This window comes from Nycticebus coucang, chromosome 14, assembly GCF_027406575.1.
Source record: "Nycticebus coucang isolate mNycCou1 chromosome 14, mNycCou1.pri, whole genome shotgun sequence".
Classification (NCBI taxonomy): Eukaryota; Metazoa; Chordata; class Mammalia; order Primates; family Lorisidae; genus Nycticebus; species Nycticebus coucang.
The window spans coordinates 60,346,072-60,371,062 of record NC_069793.1 but is presented as its reverse complement, the minus strand read 5'-3'; the positions used below and the strand labels follow the sequence as shown (position 1 = coordinate 60,371,062).

At 40.0% G+C, this 24,991-nt stretch overlaps 1 protein-coding gene and 1 pseudogene across 1 annotated transcript; both read left to right on the top strand.

Moving 5' to 3' along the window:
* Positions 1–1,390: 1,390 nt before the first annotated feature.
* On the top strand, positions 1,391–2,307 carry LOC128564427 (stromal membrane-associated protein 1-like; annotated as a pseudogene).
* Positions 2,308–3,155: 848 nt separating this feature from the next.
* LOC128564426 (olfactory receptor 56A3-like) lies at positions 3,156–4,112 on the top strand. The gene has a single exon (XM_053559908.1). It carries the CDS (start codon positions 3,156–3,158, stop codon positions 4,110–4,112), a length of 957 nt encoding a protein of 318 aa, XP_053415883.1.
* The last annotated feature ends 20,879 nt before the right edge of the window (positions 4,113–24,991 follow it).

Below are 24,991 nucleotides of genomic sequence, written 5' to 3'. Positions count from 1 at the left end.
GCGGAGCTTGCCGGGGCAGATCGCTGACAATGGATCCGTGTGACCCACCGCCAAACACTATTAGCTCCGTCTGGCTCAGCGGCTCAGACTGGGGCCCTAGACAACGGCCAAAGTTCTCGCACTCCCGCTCAGGCCTTCCCCAAGGCAGTTCAACTCAGTGCCAAGTCCAAGGACATCAAAACAGTTCACAGGTAAGGCCTTTCTGGTTTGCAGTCTCGCTGCTACTGAACTTACAGTTGTGGGCGGGTTTAGACGGATTGAACACACGCGACCACTTGCCGGTTTTCCACGGATTTAGTCCTCCTCTTGGGGTCCAGAAGTCTCTCGCTGACTCCCTTTATCCTCATAGGAGTGATGATAGGCAGTTCCCACCAGCCAGAGACGCCTGGAGTCCTATCTCCCCAGACTCACGGTGCCCAGATGCAAGGAAGCTGTTACTCGGCTGCCATCTTGCTCCGCCTCCTCCGTATTTTTTTTTCTTTTTTTTCTTTTTTTTTTTTTGAGACAGTCTCACTTTTTGCCCTCAGTCGAGAGCTATTGCATCATAGCTCACAGCAACATCAAATTCTTGGACTCAAGCAATTCTCTTGCCTCAGCCTCTCAAGTAACTAGGACTACAGGCACCCAGGACAATTTCCAGCTATTTTTAGAGATGGGGTCTTGCTCTTCATTAAATTCCTTGCCTGAGAATTATTTAATGTTTGCCTGTTCATGAATGTACTCAAGCATTCAAGTGTAGATATAGGTATAGGTACAAGTATAAATATTGATGTAACTGTGGGTGGGGGTATGGACATAAGTACACATAGGGAAGGGACATTAGTACAGATAAGACAGAGATATAGATTACTTAAATGTGTCATTTAAATAATATTCGATGTTTAAATGATTCGTGATTAAATATTAATCAAGCAAAACAAATTGAAAAGGTAAATTTATCCAAGGGAAAACAGCAGATGAAATACAATGGAAAGAACAAAGTTGGTCGCCACTGCCGCCCCTGGTCGCCGCCCCCCCCCGCCTCGCGACCGGTGACCAGCCCCGACGCTGGCGGGAGGGCGGGTGTCTGGGCAGATCCGCGCGGGGCTCCCATCGACCCTCTGCCAGAGGCGCCGGCGAGGTCCGGCCCGCGGCCAGGTCCGTGGTCCCATCCTCCTGTTCCTGCCGCCCCTGCGCTGAGCGGGTACCCGCGTACCGGGGCTGGGGAAGTAGCAGGGCTGGGAGCCCCCGCCAGAGAAGTGGTTAGGGTTATAGAGTTCAGTTCAGTTCACGGCTACCTCTGTAGGTGGGGCCACCTCATGTCTCCGTCCCCTCTTCTACCCTGCTGTGTGATGATGTCCTCGCTCTTGTGATTCTAGTGGCTCTCATGGCTCGATGCTTGGTCTCCCAGATGGAGCCCTACCTGCCTGTCTACCTGACAGCTCTTGTACCGGGCTCCTGCCTCTGCATCCAGGAAGAGTATGGTGATCGTTCTCGGTCCCTGATGGGCTTCCTGGAATATTGGTGTGTTTATTTGCATCAGATGTGCTGGAGTTCATAGAAATTTGGGGGTTCACACATCCAGGGTGAAATCAGTCAACCTAGACCAATGGACATCAGAACAGATACAGTGCATGCAAGATATGGGAAATACTAAGGCAGGACTACACTAAGAAGCCAATCTTCCAGAGAACTTTGGAAGACCACAGACAGATCAAGCAGTGGAATTTTTCATCAGAGATAAATATGAAAAGAAGAAATACTATGATAAAAATGCTATAGCTATTACAAATAAAGAAAAGGAAAAACAAAAAGGAAGAGAAAAAGAGAGAAAAGGATTCAGAAAGCCTGCAAAACCACTTACAACTGAAAAGCTACAGTAGAAGGAAGATCAGCAACTGGAGCCTAAAAAAAGTGCCAGCCCTAAAAAAGCTGTAGAAGCCACGGTTGATCTTTTAGGACTCCATGGCCCTTCTGAGGCACTAGTGACCAGTGGAAACACAACAGTGCCAGCCCTGAATGATGATCTTGACATTCTTTGGACCAATGATTTCTAATTTCTTACCTGCAACTGTCATGCTCCCAGCTCAGGGGACGTCCTCTGTAACAGCAGCTGCTACGCTTTCTACAGTAACGTCTGGGTATCTCGATCTATTCATGGAGCAAACTACAAAATCGGATGAAGCGGCAAAGAAACAGCTCTCCAAAGACTCCGTCTTATCTCTGTATGGTACAGTAACCATTCAACAGCAAAGCACTCCTGGTGTGTTTTTATATTTGCATATAAGGGAAGTAGTTATCATGTTAGTAATATCTCTAACAGTATAAACCCCACCCCCAAATTAGCCAGTAATCCTGTAGGAAGGTACTGTATGATCAAACGTTTAATCATATAAATAGAATGTAAATGTATCACTGAGCACTGTTTTCTAGTGTATCGAAATTCTTTTATTTCATCATTCACTTCACTATGCTGTTGTTATGATGTGCTTAACAGGAAACATGGTTAGTGAAAGGAAGATAAACCTGGATGTTACTATGAAACTTAGTTTAATGAATGTTTGAGTAATTCAAATTATATCTGCCTCTCATAATTTGGATCTCCTCTTATGTACATAGTGCTAACGTGAAGACCTTTTTCTGCACTATATGCGCACAGGGTAACTAAAACAAAGCCACTTTGAATCCTTGAAGGTATATCCAGGTTTAAGGCAGCAATTGTGTTTACATTTTATGGTGCCTAGTATTGACAAAATATTATATATTAATATTTATATATAATATATGCAAACATTAGAGCTATAATTTTATTGAGAGTAAAACTAATTATGCAAGTTGACTGAGCAGCTTCCCAAATAATGGTCATTTATGAAATCATGGGAAATATGAGCAAAGCTGCCTTTGACATAAAATGATTTATCAACCTGCTATATTAAACAGATGAATCCATAAAAAAAGGAAAGAACAAAGTTGATAAAACATGATTTTATATATATATATATTGCTATCGCTCATGTGTCAAAAATGTGTTAGGCATAGGGATGTGGGACAAATAAGGTGAATTGTGTCCCTATCCCAATGGACCTTAGAGTCTAAGTACATAGTCATCAGAGACTAGGGTAGAATTAACTCTTTCTCTCTTCTTCAGCTATTTAGAGACATCTACACCTCACTAAATGCTGCCAATGCTGCCTTCTAGCAACAGCTCCCTGCCTACTGAAGTCTCTGAATTCCTCCTGAACTGTTTTGTCAGTTCCCCCAGTTGGCAGCACTGGCTGTCCCTGCCCCTAAGCCTCCTTTTCCTCCTGGCCATGGGCGCCAATGCCACCCTCCTGATCACCATCTGGCTGGAGGTTGCTCTGCACCAGCCCATGTACTACCTGCTCAGCCTCCTCTCCCTGCTGGACATCGTGCTCTGCCTCACCGTCATCCCCAAAGTCCTGGCCATCTTCTGGTTCAACCTCAGGTCCATCAGCTTCTGGGCCTGCTTCCTCCAGATGTTCATTATGAACAACTTCTTGCCCATGGAATCATGCACCTTCCTGGCAATGGCCTATGATCGCTATGTGGCCATCTGCAAGCCTCTACATTACTCATCCATCATTACAAACGAATTTGTGGCAAAGGCTATTGTTTTCATCTTGGCCCGGAATACGTTTTTCACTGCACCTATCCCCATCCTCTCTGCCCATCTCCACTACTGTGGAAAAAATATAATTGAGAATTGTATCTGTGCCAATCTCTCTGTTTCTAAACTCTCCTGTGATAACATTGCTCTCAACCAAATCTACCAGTTAATTGTGGCCTGGACTCTTATAGGCTCTGACCTCATCCTCATCTTCCTTTCCTATATTTTCATTCTCCAAGCTGTTCTTAGACTCAAGGCAAAAGGAGCAGCTGCCAAAGCTCTGAGCACTTGTGGCTCTCACTTCATTCTCATTCTCTTCTTTAGCACCATCCTGCTGGTTTTCGTTTTTACCCATATGGCCAAGAAAAAGGTTTCCCCTGATGTCCCTGTCTTACTTAATGTTTTACACCATGTAATTCCTGCAGCTCTGAATCCTATTGTCTATGGTGTACGAACCCATGAGATTAAACAAGGGATTTGGAAATTACTCAGAAGGGGTGGGTAAATCCAGAAGGTGATTGTGCTCTTGCTTGGTTTTTCTGGATCAAAAAGACTCAAAAGCATAATTTAAAGGCAGAGGTTGAGAGGTAGAAATATAGTCCTAATTTTCTCTCTGAACATGCCTGATGATATAAAGTACATGCTTTCCTGTAAACCAGAGGCACATCCTACTTTGCAATTCCATGGCTTCCTAGGAGAGACTAAAGATGTAGATGTATAATCTCTCCTCATACCACCAGATGAGAGGCTGCAAATTTTGACAAGTTGTGCATCTAACCTAATTATTTACTACTGACTGAATACTGAACAGAACCAGTGGAGATGGAAAATCAGTATTTACTTCAACATGTGTGGCTAATGGGGACCGTGTATAGCATAGGCTTTGGAAGGAAGTGCATAAGATTTGGAGTGATATGTAATATTAAAAAAAATGTTAAAAATATTTAACCCTTATGTTTTAACATTTTCCTGCAAGCATTCAAACATATTAATTGAAAGTTATTTTGTGCTTGACATATAGTAGAGATCCACTAACATTTGTTAAATAAATGATTTAATGAACATTTAATAAATGATTGAATACATGCTGGTCAGTAGGAATACAATTTAGACATAGTCCTTGTTGTTAGACATCAAGAGTAAGAGAGAGAGCATATGTCAATCATGATCCCATGACGTGGCCTGAGCAACTGTACTGAGCATGCCACAGGAAGGGGGGTGGGCTTGGGAGTGACATAGAAGTACACCTTTAGACATTTTACACTTTGAGTCTGAATACCTGTGAGATATACGATGGAGGCTTATAACAAGCACCTGGGAGTTGCAGATTTGACTTTCAAATAAGGTACGAACTTTAGAGTTCACTATAAAGTGTAACTGAAGTAGTGGAAGTGAATTAGATGGGATAATGAAAGAATATAGATTAAGAAAACCCCCCCAAGCCCCACATCATCCTTAACTTCAAGTGTAGGGAGATTGGCATAGAGAGAAAACAAAGAAGTAATGGTCAGAGGAACCAAAGCAAAAACCAGAGAGTGACAGAAGAAAGGACTTTACAGTGGATGGACTTTGATCAATTAAGAGGTCTGGTCAACTGCACTCAAGGCCACCGAGAAGGCATGAAGATTCCTGTCTACATACGTTTAATGATTAAAGTGCACTACAAACATTTATAGGACTATAATATAGTTATAGTTTTATTAGTGAAAACTTAGAAAAATGAATACAGAAAAAATTCCTTCATGAGTATGTATCACCCTCAGTACACATAAGGACACTTTACACTGTGAAGGCACCATCTCTTCCTGCTCATACAGATAGCATTTCATCATGCTCCTTATTATTAAAGGTGCCATTCCTAGTTAATTCTACATTTTCCACCACAAAAGAATTGTAGCAATGTTGCTATTACTCATAATACTATGACTCTTTGAATGTGTTTTGTTGAAAGTATACAAATCTTGCACCCACAATTTTCTAATAGCATTTATTTAATATGAGCTACAGCATTATTCATGACATTGCTTTATCTAGTGTTCCACCAACAAATTCTGGCTCCTGTGGACCCTCTAAAAGTTTGTTACTTTTTTTCATTGATGATGACTACAAAAACAAGTGTTCACCAGAGTATGTAGGAAAATGTGAACAATAATTCCTTTTCTGTTCCTTTCACCCCATATTCTCTTGAACTCTTAGGCCATAATCAACTGTGTTCCTTACAGGGGAATTTTTCTATGCTTACCATGGTATCTCTAAAGATTCATATAATAGCATCCCCATAGAAAACTTCCATAATACTCCACAATGAAACAAATATCTAAAAGAAGAACATTTTCATTTGTTCTTTAAATCCAAATAGTGTTTCAATTTCATTGGCATAAGTCCTGTTGCAATACATGGCATTAAGATGAACCTGATAATTAGAAATATGCAAGCAGTTAGACTAAATTTAAATTATGAAACATAACTTATTGTATATTCAAGCGATTCTATTCACAATCTAGAGGTTATGATGTATAAAATGATATAGGAAATTAATAATAGATTTATTCATGAAAATATTTCTTACCTTCATTTCAACAAAGTCATTAATTATATTGTTGAATTCCAAATTGTTACATAATAAATGGTCTGTTGACAGTACTACCAAATTAAATAAACCTTCTCTGATTCATTATAGTAGTAAAGTAGATTCTTTTGTTAATTTAAATTTAGAGAAACTTCATTCTGCTAAAGCAGTAGGACCTAGAATTGTCAATAAAATTCCTCTCATTATAACTTGGAAATAAGTTCATGCATTTTTCATTTCATGTTTAGAACTCACAATGGTGATGGATACAAGGATGTATCACTGAGTATTTTAATTTTACCAAATAAAGCAGTAGCAATTAAATTGTTATTTTTTAATCTCTCAATTTGTTTCTTAAGCTCTTTTGTGTTCAAAATATCCAAGTTTGTAAAGAAAACTTAAAATAGCAGAGTTTTGCTCCATTTTTCCAAATTTAGACTGGGAAAGGTGGAACTCCTGAAAGAGCACCTGGGGTGAAAATGAGAGTTCTGTAAGTAAAATTGTGTGTTCAATGAGTGGAGTCCTGCTCTGAAATCAACCTCCTTGTTTGCACACACTCTCTCCATATCCTGATCCTGAAGGTTCCTTCAAAGCAACATAGACTGTTAATTGAAGGTCTAGGACTCTCGAAGCTCAAACTTTCTCCCACCTCTGCTGCTCCGTTGGGCGAGAGGGGAGGGCTCCAGTGGGCTTCTGCCCCGTTTCTCCCTCATGCCCTCTTTATCCTCATCTGTTTATTTCTCCCATTCCTATGGAATGGGAATGGGAAAAGATTTTTCTTTTCTTCAGTTTTCCCACTTTCTCTTAAAACATGGTGCCCAGGGTGACACTTTCAGGACTGCTGGGTGTGTGGCAACTTCTCTGAAGTCCAGAAGAGAATAGTGCTCACACTTTACCACCATGAACCACAGAGGGACAGAGAGGTGTGAAGGGCGCACTCCCTCTTCCCTTGCAATGTCTTTATCTGGCATGACAAGGTTTACAGAAATGCCAATTTTCTCTGAGTAAAATCCTCTATAGAAATTTTGGAGCACAGCTGTCTCCCAGAAGAATGTAGTAGGCTCTCATTGACTTGCTGTATTTAAATTCACGGAGGAACCTAGTGGTTCGGTTGGTGCATTTCATCTCGCCTCTCAGGATCCCACTCATCCCGTGCCCATGGTAACCACCTTGCTACTGGGAAGATGTGAAGGCGCCCAAGAGAACACAGACCTACAAAGAGCTTTCTCCTCATCCACAGCTGGGCTCTGGTGACTGGTTGGTCACTCCCCAACTTGCTCATATATACCCTGCTGAGATAAAGAACACTCCGAGGTCCAATTGCAGTCCTGTTCTTTGGCTGTCTTGAATTTCCTCCTTAACCCCCAATTTTTGCTTCTCCTCCTGCCTCCCAGCTCGTCTTTTTGCCTCAGGATTTGCCTGGGTCTAGTTTAGAATTTCATTAAGGACCCGGATCCTCTCTCTGAGCCAAGATCAGCTGCCTTTGTGTTGCCATGGGCCCCTTCTTAGGCCAAAGGCACGTGGGGTTGGATCCCAAACACACAGCAAAGAAGTCTCATAGTCCCTTCTCAGACCCAGGATTGCTTTGTGCCTGATGTTCTATTATTGGAAAACAGTGACAGTTATTTATATCCTAAAAAATCAAGGTCCTCAAGGAAGTCTGATCTTTCCCATATGTCTGCCTCCTGAGCCTACACGTTCTCACGTGATGCACAAAGTTAGCCACTGATGCAGATACTGGCCTGCAGGGGGTTTATCAAAAAGTGAAATGAATTTGGGGGAAATTTTTGAAGAACCATCCAAAGACGGGTAAATACTGCACTACATCTTATATCTGTTTTTTTTTTCTATAACTTTTCTTTTAATTATGTTATTGTGCTGCAAAAAGAAAATACTGATGTTTTTATTGTGTTTTAGTTATGGGTTTGACATTTTGCACTGTCCAGTTTTGGAGTGCTAGGCAAGATCCTTCTGACTAGACCTAATAATATCCTTTTACCTTTTTTTAATTGATATCATTTTACAAGTCTCAAGATGCCTCAGATTTTAAGTTTACATAAAGTAACTGACTTGTTAGAGACAGATGACAGCACAGAAGCAAGTGTTATAGTGAAAATGCAACAGCACCCGTTTCCGATGAGGACTCAGGAGATTAAGAAGGTGGAACAATAAATAATCTGCCAGGTTCTTTGCTGCACACATTTGCATATCTTATTCAAGATGGCCATGATGCTGAGTGTTGCTCAGGTGATCCCTCATACGCACCTGAAGTGGACTCTCTTGATGATGAAGTTCCATGTTCATCTACTGCACAGCAACCTCCTCCATCAAGGAAAAAGAAAATTGTTCACAAATGGAAAAAAGCTGACCTAACTGCATAACGCACAGCAGGTAGAGTTACAGAATCTGCAAATGATTTCTTCACCAGAATGAGAACTCCCCCAAAAATTCTCAAACTTTTTCTTGATGATGAGGTCATTGAACTCGTTGCCACATACTCCAACTTATACACTGCAAGTAAGAGTCTTGACTTGATTAATTCCTGAATTAAAATGTTTTCTGGGAATTATTCTTCTGAATGGTTATATCTCAGTTCCTGGAAGGCGAATGTTCTGGGAACAAAGAACAAATGTGCACTTGTTAGTGCCACATTAGACACGACCTCTTTTTTTTTTTTTTTTTTTTTTTTTTAGAGTCAGAGTCTCACTTAATCACCCTTGGTAGAGTGCTGTGGTGTCACACTGCTCACAGCAACCTCCAACTCCTGGGCTTAGGCAATTCTCTTGTTCCAGCCTCCTGAGCAGCTGGGACTACAGGCACCTGCCACAACACCCAGCTATTTTTTTGTTGCAGTTCAGAGGGGCCGGGCTTGAACCAGTCACCCTCAGTATATGGGGCACTGGCTCACTGAACCACAGCACCTCCTGAGACATGACTTTTTTTAAACTTTATTTTCTGATTTGCATGTTGCTGATAATGCAATTTTGGACCCAAAAGACAAGTTTTCCAAGTTGCAACCTCTTACAAGCACACTCAATGAAAGATGTATAAAATTGTTTCCAAAGCAACGTATTTTAGCTTTGATGAGTGCGTGGTTTCTTATTTTGGTGGTCACAGATGTAAACAAGCTATTGAAGGAAAGACAGTTCAGCTCAGCTGTAAGTTTTGTTATGATGCAACACATCTGGGCTACATTTCTGGTTTTAGCTGTATCCCGGTAAAAACCCAAACACTAAACATGAGGAATGCAGTGTTGAAGCATCACCTGTACTTCAGTTTAGTGAGGCACTTACCGGGGCACATCCTGGACAATACCATTTTGTATTTGACAACTTTTCACCAATACTACACTGCTTGATAAGCTCAGTTCAATGGGACATTAGGCAACAGGTAGAGTGAGAAAGGATCACAAATCTCTGCTGGAATCAGATGTAACTCTGACGATAAAAGAACGAGGCACATTCAGTTATTAAACTGATGGCAAAGGCAATACTGTCTGCAGATGGAATGATAGCAGTGTGGTCACTATTGCCTCATCTGGTGCTGGTAACTATCTCCTGTGTCTTGTCAATCGTTATTACCATAAACTGAAAAAAAAAATTATGATGGCATGAATCATGTGATAGACAAACAGGAGAAGCAGGCTTGGTGCTTGTAGCTCAGTGGCTAGGGCACCAGCCACATACACCAGAGCTGGCAGGTTCAAATCCAGCCTGAGCCTGCCAAACAAGAATGACAACTACAACCAATAAGATTGTAGATTATAAGATTCACATGTCCAGTTTTCCACACACACACACAAAAAAAATCACAAGCCATAAAAAGAAACAGGAAAATATGGCCCATTCGGAAGAACCAAGTAAATCAACTGAAACTGCCCTTGAAGAAGCCCAATGTCTTTTTGATAGACAAAGGCTTCAAAACAACTGTTTGGAAGTTGTTCAAAGAGTTAAAGGAAGACAAATGAAGTCAAGGAAGAAATGTATGAACAAAATTAGAATATTATTAAAGAGAGAAATTATAAAAAGAAATCAAAGTGAAATTCTGGAGCTGAAAAGTACAGTAACTGAAATGAAAATTTTACTAGAGGAGGTCACATGCAGATTTGATTAAGCGAAAGAAAAAAAAAACACAGCAAACTTGAAGGTATTTATTTTTAAAATAGCTTTCTAACCCTGTCTCCCTTTTTTCTTACTTCCTTAGTTTAGGACTTCCTGATTTTAGGCAGCTTCCAAACTGTTCTGTCTCCTATTTTGCCTGCTCTATTCTTACTAGAGTGACCTTTTCAAAAGCCCAAGCTTGACATTGTCATTGTCCTTAAAATCATCCAAGTCACCCTTGTGTATATAGAGTGAACCTCAGTTTTCTTATTTTAGCATTCAAGGGTGTTTGTATTCTTCCTACAGCCTACCACATTGTTTTAACTCACATCAGCCCTATATTTCTCTCATACACTACAACTATATGTTCTAAGATACAAAGCAACTGGAAAAAAGTTGAACATATTTGGAAACCAAAATTAGTTTTCTGTGAATGTGATAAAATACAGAATACACGGCATGGGTAGGCATTGAAATAGACCATATAAAGTCTATTTTAGAAACAGATTCAATGATAGAACAGCATGTATGTCATTACTAATCCAGTGGTCAACATTAGCATCATTTTATTAGTTAGATACATGACGTCTACAACAGATATAATGTAATTACATCTACTATAAGGAAAGGTAAAGTATAACATATCATCATATATGATGTATACTAGTCCAAAATGTTTGACTTGAATCCATTAAGCCTTTGAATTAAATTCCAGTTGTTGAGAAATACAAGGCTAGCTGTAACAACCTCAATGACTTTTTTTTTTGTGTGTGTGTGTTTTTTTTAATTTTTTTATTATATCATAACTGTATACAATGATATGATTATGGGGCATCATACACTCACTTCATAAACCATTTGACACATTTTTATCACAGTGGTTAACATAGCCTTTCCGGCGTTATCTCAGTTACTGTGCCAAAACATTTACATTCTACATTTACCAAGTTTCGCAAATACCCCTGTAATATGCACCACAGGTGTGATCCCACCGATTCCCCTCCCTCTACCCACCCCCCCCTTTCCCACTTCCCCCTATTGTTAAGTTGTAGCTGGGTTATAGCTTTCATGTGAGAGTCCCAAATTAGTTTCATAGTAGGGCTGTGTACATTGGGTATTGTTTCTTCCATTCTTGGGATACTTTACTAAGAAGAATATGTTCCAGCTCCATCCATGAAAACATGAAAGAGGTAAAGTCTCCATCTTTCTTTAAGGCTGCATAGTATTCCATGGTATACATATACCACAATTTATTAATCCATTCGTGGATTGATGGGCACTTGGGCTTTTTCCATGACTTAGCTATTATGAATTGGGCTGCAATAAACATTCTGGTACAAATATCTTTGTTATGTTGTGATTTTTGGTCTTCTGGGTATATGCCCAGCAGAGGAATTACAGGATTGAATGGCAGATCTATTTTTAGATCTCTGAGTGTTCTCCATATATCTTTCCAAAAGGAATGTATTAATTTGCATTCCCACCAGCAGTGCAGAAGTGTTCCCTTTTCTCTGCATCCACGCCAACATCTCTGGTCTTGAGATTTTGTGATATAGGCTAGTCTCATTGGAGTTAGATGATATCTCAAAGTAGTTTTGATTTGCATTTCTCTGATGATTAAAGATGATGAGCATTTTTTCATATGTCTGAAGGCCGTACGCCTGTCTTCTTCAGAGAAGTTTCTCTTCAAATCCCTTGCCCAGCATGCGATGGGATCCCTTGTTTTTTTCTTGCTGATGCGTTTGAGTTCTCTGTGGATTCTGGTTATTAAACCTTTGTCAGAGTTATACCCTGCAAATATCTTCTCCCATTCTGAGGGCTGTCTGCTTGCTCTGCTTACTGTGTTCTTAGCTGTGCAGAAGCTTTTTAGTTTGATCAAGTCCCAGTAGTGTATTTTTGAAGCTGCTTCAATTGCCCGGGGGGTTCTCCTCATGAAATACTCACCCAGACCAATTTCTTCAAGGGTTTTCCCTGCATTCTCCTCTAGTATTTTTATAGTTTCATGTCTTAAGTTTAAATCTTTAATCCAATGAGAGTCTATCTTAGTTAATGGTGAAAGGTGTGGGTCCAATTTCAGTCTTCTGCAGGTTGCCAGCCAGTTCACCCAGCACCATTTGTTAAATAGGGAATCTTTTCCCCACTGAATGTTTTTAATTGGCTTGTCAAAAATCAAATAGCGGTAAGTAGCTGGATTCATCTCTTGGTTGTCTATTCTGTTCCAGATATCTACTTCTCTGTTTTTGTGCCAATACCATGCTGTTTTGATCACTATCGATTTGTAGTAAAGTCTGAGGTCTGGTAGTGTGATTCCTCCTGTTTTGTTTTTATTTCTGAGTAATGTCTTGGCTATTCAAGGTTTTTTCTGATTCCATATAAAACGAAGTAATGTTTTTTCAAGATCTTCAAAATATGACAGTGGAGCTTTAATAGGGAGTGCGTTGAAATTATATATTGCTTTGGGTAGTATGGACATTTTGATAATGTTGATTCTTCCTAGCCATGAGCATGGTATGTTTTTCCATTTGGTAACATTTTCAGCTATTTCTTTTCTTAGAGTTTCATAGTTCTCTTTATAGAGATCTTTCACGTCTTTTGTTAGGTAAATTCCCAAATATTTCATCTTCTTTGGCACTACTGTGAATGGGATAGAGTCCTTAACTGCTTTTTCAATTTGACTGTTGTTGGTGTATATAAAGGCTACCGATTTATGAATGTTGATTTTGTAAGCTGAGACGCTGCTGTATTCCTTGATCACTTCTAGGAGTTTTGTAGTAGAGTCCCTAGTGTTTTCCAGATACACAATCATATCATCTGCGAAGAGCGAGAGTTTGATCTCTTCTGACCCTATATGGATACCCTTGATCGCCTTTTCTTCCCTAATTGCGGTGGCTAAAACTTCCATTACAATGTTGAAAAGCAATGGAGACAATGGGCAGCCTTGTCTGGTTCCTGATCTGAGTGGAAATGATTCCAATTTAACTCCATTCAATATGATATTGGCTGTGGGTTTGCTGTAGATAGCCTCTATCAGTTTAAGAAAAGTCCCTTCTAGACCAATTTTCTTGAGTGTTCTGATCATGAAGGGATGCTGGATATTATCAAAAGCTTTTTCTGCATCAATTGAGAGAATCACATGGTCTTTGTTTTTTAATTTGTTTATGTGCTGAATTACATTTATAGATTTACGTATATTGAACCAGCCTTGAGACCCTGGGATAAAACCGACTTGGTCATGATGTATAATTTGTTTGATGTGTTGTTGGATTCTGTTTGTTAGGATCTTGTTGAATATTTTTGCATCTATATTCATTAGTGATATTGGTCTATAATTTTCTTTTCTTGTTGGGTCTTTTCCTGGTTTGGGGATCAGGGTGATATTTGCTTCATAGAACGTGTTGGGTAGTCTTCCTTCTTTTTCTACATTTTGGAACAGGTTGAGTAATGTAGGTACTAATTCCTCTTTAAAGGTTTGGTAGAATTCTGACGTGAAACCATCTGGTCCCGGGCTTTTCTTTTTAGGGAGGTTTTGTATAGTTGATGCTATTTCTGAACTTGATATGGGTCTGTTCAACATTTCCACTTGATTCTGGTTAAGTCTTGGAAGGTGGCGTGCTTCCAAGTATCGGTCTATTTCCTTCAGATTTTCATATTTCTGAGAATAAAGTTTCTTGTAATATTCATTAAGGATTTTTTGGATTTCTGATGAGTCTGTGGTTATTTCGTCTTTGTTGTTTCTGATTGATGATATTAGAGATTTTACTCTTTTTTTCCTGGTTACGTTGGCCAGAGGTTTATCTATTTTATTGACTTTTTCAAAAAACCAGCTTTTTGATTTATTGATCTGTTGTATTATTCTTTTGTTTTCAATTTCATTTAATTCTGCTCTAATTTTGGTTATTTCTTTTCTTCTACTTGGGTTTGGGGTTGGAATGTTCTTCCTTTTCCAGTTGCGTGAGATGTCCCATTAAGTTGTTAACTTCCTCTCTTTCCGTTCTCTTGAGGAAGGCTTGCAGTGCTATAAATTTCCCTCTTAGAACTGCCTTTGCAGTGTCCCAGAGGTTCTGATAGCTTGTGTCTTCATTGTCATTTTGTTCCAAAAAATTGGTGATTTCTTTCTTAATCTCATCTCTGACCCAGCTATCATTCAGCATAAGGTTATTTAACTTCCATGTTTTTGTATGGGTATGCAGATTCCTGTTGTTACTCAATTCAAGTTTTATTCCATGATGGTCCGAGAAGATGCATGGAATAATTTCTATTCCTTTAAATTTACTGAGGTTAGACTTGTGACCTAAAATGTGATCAATTTTGGAGTAAGTTCCGTGGGCTGATGAGAAGTATGTGTATTCAGTTTTGTTGGGATGAAATGTTCTGTAGATGTCTGCTAAATCTAAATATTGGATGGTTACGTTTAAATCTAAGATTTCTTTGCTCAGCTTCTTTCTGGAGGATCGATCCAACACTGCCAAGGGAGTGTTGAAATCTCCAACGATTATGGAGCTGGAGGAAATCAAGTTACTCATGTTTGTTAGAGTTTCTCTTATAAATTGAGGTGCATTCTGGTTGGGTGCATAGATATTAATAATTGAGATCTCGTCATATTGAGTATTACCCTTAACAAATATGAAGTGACCATTCTTGTCCTTTCTTACTTTTGATGGTTTAAAGCCTACTGTATCTGCAAATAAAATTGCAACAGCTGCTTTTTTCTGATTACCATTTGCCTGAAATATGGATGACCATCCTTTCACCCTGAGTCTGTATTTGTCTTTTAAGTTGAGATGTGACTCTTGTATGCAACAAATATCTGGCTTGAGTTTTTGTATCCAGTCAGCTAACCTATGCCTCTGTAGAGGACAGTTTAAGCCATTCACATTGATGGAGAGTATTGATAAGTCTGGTGGAATTTTGGGTATCGAGTTTTTCAAAGGTCCAGTGGACATTTTTAATCCTTTCGCCAGTGTGGAAGTTGGAGTTTGATCCGAAGTTTCTGAATGAGTTTACTTTTGTGGTATAGGATTGGGTTGGGTTTGACATTTTGCACTGTCCAGTTTTGGAGTGCTAGGCAAGATCCTTCTGACTAGACCTAATAATATCCTTTTACCTTTTTTTAATTGATATCATTTTACAAGTCTCAAGATGCCTCAGATTTTAAGTTTACATAAAGTAACTGACTTGTTAGAGACAGATGACAGCACAGAAGCAAGTGTTATAGTGAAAATGCAACAGCACCCGTTTCCGATGAGGACTCAGGAGATTAAGAAGGTGGAACAATAAATAATCTGCCAGGTTCTTTGCTGCACACATTTGCATATCTTATTCAAGATGGCCATGATGCTGAGTGTTGCTCAGGTGATCCCTCATACGCACCTGAAGTGGACTCTCTTGATGATGAAGTTCCATGTTCATCTACTGCACAGCAACCTCCTCCATCAAGGAAAAAGAAAATTGTTCACAAATGGAAAAAAGCTGACCTAACTGCATAACGCACAGCAGGTAGAGTTACAGAATCTGCAAATGATTTCTTCACCAGAATGAGAACTCCCCCAAAAATTCTCAAACTTTTTCTTGATGATGAGGTCATTGAACTCGTTGCCACATACTCCAACTTATACACTGCAAGTAAGAGTCTTGACTTGATTAATTCCTGAATTAAAATGTTTTCTGGGAATTATTCTTCTGAATGGTTATATCTCAGTTCCTGGAAGGCGAATGTTCTGGGAACAAAGAACAAATGTGCACTTGTTAGTGCCACATTAGACACAACCTCTTTTTTTTTTTTTTTTTTTTTTTTTTAGAGTCAGAGTCTCACTTAATCACCCTTGGTAGAGTGCTGTGGTGTCACACTGCTCACAGCAACCTCCAACTCCTGGGCTTAGGCAATTCTCTTGTTCCAGCCTCCTGAGCAGCTGGGACTACAGGCACCTGCCACAACACCCAGCTATTTTTTTGTTGCAGTTCAGAGGGGCCGGGCTTGAACCAGTCACCCTCAGTATATGGGGCACTGGCTCACTGAACCACAGCACCTCCTGAGACATGACTTTTTTAAAACTTTATTTTCTGATTTGCATGTTGCTGATAATGCAATTTTGGACCCAAAAGACAAGTTTTCCAAGTTGCAACCTCTTACAAGCACACTCAATGAAAGATGTATAAAATTGTTTCCAAAGCAACGTATTTTAGCTTTGATGAGTGCGTGGTTTCTTATTTTGGTGGTCACAGATGTAAACAAGCTATTGAAGGAAAGACAGTTCAGCTCAGCTGTAAGTTTTGTTATGATGCAACACATCTGGGCTACATTTCTGGTTTTAGCTGTATCCCGGTAAAAACCCAAACACTAAACATGAGGAATGCAGTGTTGAAGCATCACCTGTACTTCAGTTTAGTGAGGCACTTACCGGGGCACATCCTGGACAATACCATTTTGTATTTGACAACTTTTCACCAATACTACACTGCTTGATAAGCTCAGTTCAATGGGACATTAGGCAACAGGTAGAGTGAGAAAGGATCACAAATCTCTGCTGGAATCAGATGTAACTCTGACGATAAAAGAACGAGGCACATTCAGTTATTAAACTGATGGCAAAGGCAATACTGTCTGCAGATGGAATGATAGCAGTGTGGTCACTATTGCCTCATCTGGTGCTGGTAACTATCTCCTGTGTCTTGTCAATCGTTATTACCATAAACTGAAAAAAAAAATTATGATGGCATGAATCATGTGATAGACAAACAGGAGAAGCAGGCTTGGTGCTTGTAGCTCAGTGGCTAGGGCACCAGCCACATACACCAGAGCTGGCAGGTTCAAATCCAGCCTGAGCCTGCCAAACAAGAATGACAACTACAACCAATAAGATTGTAGATTATAAGATTCACATGTCCAGTTTTCCACACACACACACAAAAAAAATCACAAGCCATAAAAAGAAACAGGAAAATATGGCCCATTCGGAAGAACCAAGTAAATCAACTGAAACTGCCCTTGAAGAAGCCCAATGTCTTTTTGATAGACAAAGGCTTCAAAACAACTGTTTGGAAGTTGTTCAAAGAGTTAAAGGAAGACAAATGAAGTCAAGGAAGAAATGTATGAACAAAATTAGAATATTATTAAAGAGAGAAATTATAAAAAGAAATCAAAGTGAAATTCTGGAGCTGAAAAGTACAGTAACTGAAATGAAAATTTTACTAGAGGAGGTCACATGCAGATTTGATTAAGCGAAAGAAAAAAAAAACACAGCAAACTTGAAGGTATTTATTTTTAAAATAGCTTTCTAACCCTGTCTCCCTTTTTTCTTACTTCCTTAGTTTAGGACTTCCTGATTTTAGGCAGCTTCCAAACTGTTCTGTCTCCTATTTTGCCTGCTCTATTCTTACTAGAGTGACCTTTTCAAAAGCCCAAGCTTGACATTGTCATTGTCCTTAAAATCATCCAAGTCACCCTTGTGTATATAGAGTGAACCTCAGTTTTCTTATTTTAGCATTCAAGGGTGTTTGTATTCTTCCTACAGCCTACCACATTGTTTTAACTCACATCAGCCCTATATTTCTCTCATACACTACAACTATATGTTCTAAGATACAAAGCAACTGGAAAAAAGTTGAACATATTTGGAAACCAAAATTAGTTTTCTGTGAATGTGATAAAATACAGAATACACGGCATGGGTAGGCATTGAAATAGACCATATAAAGTCTATTTTAGAAACAGATTCAATGATAGAACAGCATGTATGTCATTACTAATCCAGTGGTCAACATTAGCATCATTTTATTAGTTAGATACATGACGTCTACAACAGATATAATGTAATTACATCTACTATAAGGAAAGGTAAAGTATAACATATCATCATATATGATGTATACTAGTCCAAAATGTTTGACTTGAATCCATTAAGCCTTTGAATTAAATTCCAGTTGTTGAGAAATACAAGGCTAGCTGTAACAACCTCAATGACTTTTTTTTTTGTGTGTGTGTGTTTTTTTTAATTTTTTTATTATATCATAACTGTATACAATGATATGATTATGGGGCATCATACACTCACTTCATAAACCATTTGACACATTTTTATCACAGTGGTTAACATAGCCTTTCCGGCGTTATCTCAGTTACTGTGCCAAAACATTTACATTCTACATTTACCAAGTTTCGCAAATACCCCTGTAATATGCACCACAGGTGTGATCCCACCGATTCCCCTCCCTCTACCCACCCCCCCCTTTCCCACTTCCCCCTATTGTTAAGTTGTAGCTGGGTTATAGCTTTCATGTGAGAGTCCCAAATTAGTTTCATAGTAGGGCTGTGTACATTGGGTATTGTTTCTTCCATTCTTGGGATACTTTACTAAGAAGAATATGTTCCAGCTCCATCCATGAAAACATGAAAGAGGTAAAGTCTCCATCTTTCTTTAAGGCTGCATAGTATTCCATGGTATACATATACCACAATTTATTAATCCATTCGTGGATTGATGGGCACTTGGGCTTTTTCCATGACTTAGCTATTATGAATTGGGCTGCAATAAACATTCTGGTACAAATATCTTTGTTATGTTGTGATTTTTGGTCTTCTGGGTATATGCCCAGCAGAGGAATTACAGGATTGAATGGCAGATCTATTTTTAGATCTCTGAGTGTTCTCCATATATCTTTCCAAAAGGAATGTATTAATTTGCATTCCCACCAGCAGTGCAGAAGTGTTCCCTTTTCTCTGCATCCACGCCAACATCTCTGGTCTTGAGATTTTGTGATATAGGCTAGTCTCATTGGAGTTAGATGATATCTCAAAGTAGTTTTGATTTGCATTTCTCTGATGATTAAAGATGATGAGCATTTTTTCATATGTCTGAAGGCCGTACGCCTGTCTTCTTCAGAGAAGTTTCTCTTCAAATCCCTTGCCCAGCATGCGATGGGATCCCTTGTTTTTTTCTTGCTGATGCGTTTGAGTTCTCTGTGGATTCTGGTTATTAAACCTTTGTCAGAGTTATACCCTGCAAATATCTTCTCCCATTCTGAGGGCTGTCTGCTTGCTCTGCTTACTGTGTTCTTAGCTGTGCAGAAGCTTTTTAGTTTGATCAAGTCCCAGTAGTGTATTTTTGAAGCTGCTTCAATTGCCCGGGGGGTTCTCCTCATGAAATACTCACCCAGACCAATTTCTTCAAGGGTTTTCCCTGCATTCTCCTCTAGTATTTTTATAGTTTCATGTCTTAAGTTTAAATCTTTAATCCAATGAGAGTCTATCTTAGTTAATGGTGAAAGGTGTGGGTCCAATTTCAGTCTTCTGCAGGTTGCCAGCCAGTTCACCCAGCACCATTTGTTAAATAGGGAATCTTTTCCCCACTGAATGTTTTTAATTGGCTTGTCAAAAATCAAATAGCGGTAAGTAGCTGGATTCATCTCTTGGTTGTCTATTCTGTTCCAGATATCTACTTCTCTGTTTTTGTGCCAATACCATGCTGTTTTGATCACTATCGATTTGTAGTAAAGTCTGAGGTCTGGTAGTGTGATTCCTCCTGTTTTGTTTTTATTTCTGAGTAATGTCTTGGCTATTCAAGGTTTTTTCTGATTCCATATAAAACGAAGTAATGTTTTTTCAAGATCTTCAAAATATGACAGTGGAGCTTTAATAGGGAGTGCGTTGAAATTATATATTGCTTTGGGTAGTATGGACATTTTGATAATGTTGATTCTTCCTAGCCATGAGCATGGTATGTTTTTCCATTTGGTAACATTTTCAGCTATTTCTTTTCTTAGAGTTTCATAGTTCTCTTTATAGAGATCTTTCACGTCTTTTGTTAGGTAAATTCCCAAATATTTCATCTTCTTTGGCACTACTGTGAATGGGATAGAGTCCTTAACTGCTTTTTCAATTTGACTGTTGTTGGTGTATATAAAGGCTACCGATTTATGAATGTTGATTTTGTAAGCTGAGACGCTGCTGTATTCCTTGATCACTTCTAGGAGTTTTGTAGTAGAGTCCCTAGTGTTTTCCAGATACACAATCATATCATCTGCGAAGAGCGAGAGTTTGATCTCTTCTGACCCTATATGGATACCCTTGATCGCCTTTTCTTCCCTAATTGCGGTGGCTAAAACTTCCATTACAATGTTGAAAAGCAATGGAGACAATGGGCAGCCTTGTCTGGTTCCTGATCTGAGTGGAAATGATTCCAATTTAACTCCATTCAATATGATATTGGCTGTGGGTTTGCTGTAGATAGCCTCTATCAGTTTAAGAAAAGTCCCTTCTAGACCAATTTTCTTGAGTGTTCTGATCATGAAGGGATGCTGGATATTATCAAAAGCTTTTTCTGCATCAATTGAGAGAATCACATGGTCTTTGTTTTTTAATTTGTTTATGTGCTGAATTACATTTATAGATTTACGTATATTGAACCAGCCTTGAGACCCTGGGATAAAACCGACTTGGTCATGATGTATAATTTGTTTGATGTGTTGTTGGATTCTGTTTGTTAGGATCTTGTTGAATATTTTTGCATCTATATTCATTAGTGATATTGGTCTATAATTTTCTTTTCTTGTTGGGTCTTTTCCTGGTTTGGGGATCAGGGTGATATTTGCTTCATAGAACGTGTTGGGTAGTCTTCCTTCTTTTTCTACATTTTGGAACAGGTTGAGTAATGTAGGTACTAATTCCTCTTTAAAGGTTTGGTAGAATTCTGACGTGAAACCATCTGGTCCCGGGCTTTTCTTTTTAGGGAGGTTTTGTATAGTTGATGCTATTTCTGAACTTGATATGGGTCTGTTCAACATTTCCACTTGATTCTGGTTAAGTCTTGGAAGGTGGCGTGCTTCCAAGTATCGGTCTATTTCCTTCAGATTTTCATATTTCTGAGAATAAAGTTTCTTGTAATATTCATTAAGGATTTTTTGGATTTCTGATGAGTCTGTGGTTATTTCGTCTTTGTTGTTTCTGATTGATGATATTAGAGATTTTACTCTTTTTTTCCTGGTTACGTTGGCCAGAGGTTTATCTATTTTATTGACTTTTTCAAAAAACCAGCTTTTTGATTTATTGATCTGTTGTATTATTCTTTTGTTTTCAATTTCATTTAATTCTGCTCTAATTTTGGTTATTTCTTTTCTTCTACTTGGGTTTGGGGTTGGAATGTTCTTCCTTTTCCAGTTGCGTGAGATGTCCCATTAAGTTGTTAACTTCCTCTCTTTCCGTTCTCTTGAGGAAGGCTTGCAGTGCTATAAATTTCCCTCTTAGAACTGCCTTTGCAGTGTCCCAGAGGTTCTGATAGCTTGTGTCTTCATTGTCATTTTGTTCCAAAAAATTGGTGATTTCTTTCTTAATCTCATCTCTGACCCAGCTATCATTCAGCATAAGGTTATTTAACTTCCATGTTTTTGTATGGGTATGCAGATTCCTGTTGTTACTCAATTCAAGTTTTATTCCATGATGGTCCGAGAAGATGCATGGAATAATTTCTATTCCTTTAAATTTACTGAGGTTAGACTTGTGACCTAAAATGTGATCAATTTTGGAGTAAGTTCCGTGGGCTGATGAGAAGTATGTGTATTCAGTTTTGTTGGGATGAAATGTTCTGTAGATGTCTGCTAAATCTAAATATTGGATGGTTACGTTTAAATCTAAGATTTCTTTGCTCAGCTTCTTTCTGGAGGATCGATCCAACACTGCCAAGGGAGTGTTGAAATCTCCAACGATTATGGAGCTGGAGGAAATCAAGTTACTCATGTTTGTTAGAGTTTCTCTTATAAATTGAGGTGCATTCTGGTTGGGTGCATAGATATTAATAATTGAGATCTCGTCATATTGAGTATTACCCTTAACAAATATGAAGTGACCATTCTTGTCCTTTCTTACTTTTGATGGTTTAAAGCCTACTGTATCTGCAAATAAAATTGCAACAGCTGCTTTTTTCTGATTACCATTTGCCTGAAATATGGATGACCATCCTTTCACCCTGAGTCTGTATTTGTCTTTTAAGTTGAGATGTGACTCTTGTATGCAACAAATATCTGGCTTGAGTTTTTGTATCCAGTCAGCTAACCTATGCCTCTGTAGAGGACAGTTTAAGCCATTCACATTGATGGAGAGTATTGATAAGTCTGGTGGAATTTTGGGTATCGAGTTTTTCAAAGGTCCAGTGGACATTTTTAATCCTTTCGCCAGTGTGGAAGTTGGAGTTTGATCCGAAGTTTCTGAATGAGTTTACTTTTGTGGTATAGGATTGGGTTGGTCATTGTGGAGGATAGGTCTGAGAGCATCCTGAAGAGCTGGTTTACTTATGGCAAATTTTTTCAACATATGAATGTCATTGAAGTATTTAATTTCTCAATCATAGATGAAACTCAGTGTAGCTGGATACAAGATCCTGGGTTGAAAGTTTTTTTGCTTTACGAGATTAAAAGTTGATGACCAGCCTCTTCTTGCTTGAAAAGTTTCAGCAGAGAGATCTGCAGTTATTCTAATATTCTTACCTTTGTACGTTATAGTTTTCTTTCGCCGGGCTGGTTTGAGAATCTTCTCTTTCATGTTAACTTTAGTGAAGCTAATTATGATATGTCTGGGAGATGGCTTATTGGGGTTGAATCGTGCTGGGGTTCTGAAGCTGTCTGCTATCTGAATTTCAGATTCTCTAGGCATGTCTGGAAAATTTTCTTTCATAATTTCATGTAGAAGGGCCTCTGTGTCCTTGGCAGCCACTTCATCATTCTCCGAAATTCCTATAACCCTTATGTTGTTTTTTTTCGAATTATCTGAGAGCTCTCTGAGTGAGTGATCCGTTTTTGCTCTCCATTTCTCTTCCTCTTTGAGAGATTGGGAGCGTTCGAAGACTTTATCTTCAATGTGAGAAATCCTTTCTTCTGCTTGCTCCATTCTGTTACTGAGGGATTCTACTGTATTTTTCATATCTTTGAGGGCTGTAAATTCTTGTTTCAGTGTGTCTAAGTCTTTGGTGGTTTTGTCTTTAAATTCGTTAAATTCTTGAGACAATTTTTGAATTTCTCCTCGAATTCCTAATTCCATTTTATTAATCTTGTCTGCAAACCAAATTCTGAATTCGACTTCTGACATCTCAGCCAGTTGTTTATGAATGGGATCTTCAATCACATCTGCCGTATCTTTTCTTGGGGGGGTTGATCTATTCTGGTTATTCATGTTACCAGAGTTTTTCCGCTGATTCCGCCCCATGGTTTACTCCCTTTGGTTTTTCCCCTGGGGTTTTATCGAGGGCCCGTACAGTGTTGTAGCCTGAGAAACTGGGGCCCTGTCTGGTGTGGTGGAGCAAAGTGGTTCTGTCTTGTTTTCAGCTGGTTTCTGTTCGATCCTATTGCAACTTCTACTCTGGCTTGAAGTCTCAGCTGTGTGGAAAAATCAGCAATTAAGTCACCCCGCCTGCCCACCTCTGGCCCCAGTTGGAAAAGGAGAATCAAACCTTCCTACAATCGCACACCCAGGGCACCGCCTGAAAAGTCCTCAGTCTATTAGCCCAGTTCAAAAGGTCCGAATCAACTGTCTCAATCGGCACTTGTCTCGGGTGGAAGGGTTCAAGAGATCTCTGGGAACTGGATCACAGGGGCCTGGTGACTCCTCTGACACAGCTCACCCCAGTGCAGCGTGGAGTCAGGAGGAGCCACCCAGCAAACAGAGCAGTCTGGGAAGGTTGACGTCTCCTTCCCCACTTGGCCCCTCCGTCGGACCCAGTCACTGGTATCTCTGCAGATGGCTAACCCAGTTGCCTGCAGTGAACAGACACTCCAGGGGTTTGCACCTGCCTGAATCGCAAGGAAGTCTGCCAGGCCCCCGCAGACTGCCGCTATCTAGCAGGAGGAGATGGGGCCTGACATCTTTGAGTGTTTGATGCAGGTGATGGGAAGGAGGTGTTCACTCAGGCTTAGCCCCGTCCCTGATGCATGCTGCTAACAGAACAGAACAGAACAGAACAGACCACTTTGTGAGGTTCTGTCTCTGTTCCTGTCGTCGCCTACAGGAGACGGGCTGTTTTGAGTTCAAACGTCTTTGCTGCTGGAGAATTGCATCTGAACACCTCTCTGGGTCGGCCCCGCCCTGGAGGCTTCCGGGTTTGTGAGCCGTGTTACCGGTGGCCTCCTCTGGTTGCCCAGGGAGACAGGGGGTGTGGCCTCAGAATATCCAGAAGTGAGCGTTCTGCCGTTAAAGAAAAAACGGCTGTTGATCTACCTCCAGGGAACTGCTGCTCTGGTGTGGGCACTCAGGCGACCCTTTTCTCCTCTGTCCCGTGCCCCAGAGTCAGCACTGAGCGGCCACAGTTTGTGCTGGGTCCACACCCCTTAAGAGATCCCCCAAGAATCAGAACTCTTGGGGGATGGGCCCCCAGACCCCGATTGGGAGTGGGGCGGGGGGAAGCTAGAGTTTCATTCAGTTTCATGCAATACTACGGTCCGGGGAGGGCTCCTGCACTGCACCGCAGGGAAGTGCCGCCAAGGCTTGATTTCCCCTCAGCAGAGTGCCCTCTCCTCGCTCACGTGTCCCAGAGTCAGCGCTGACCTGACGCAGCTCAGGCACTGTGCACTCCCCTCGAGAAATCACCCAAGGAGCCGAACTCCTGGGGGATAGGCCCTCAGACCCCGAGTGATAGTAGGGGTTCTCAGCTCTCAGCGGGGAGGCCAGAGTCTGATTCAGTCTTGGGCCCCGTATGCCCGGGGAGGGTTGCTGCACTGCACCGCAGGGAAGTGCCG

Coding starts and splice junctions, on each gene's coding strand:
- LOC128564426 (XM_053559908.1), top strand. CDS start 3,156: ATGCTGCCAATGCTGCCTTCTAGCAACAGCTCCCTGCCTACTGAAGTC.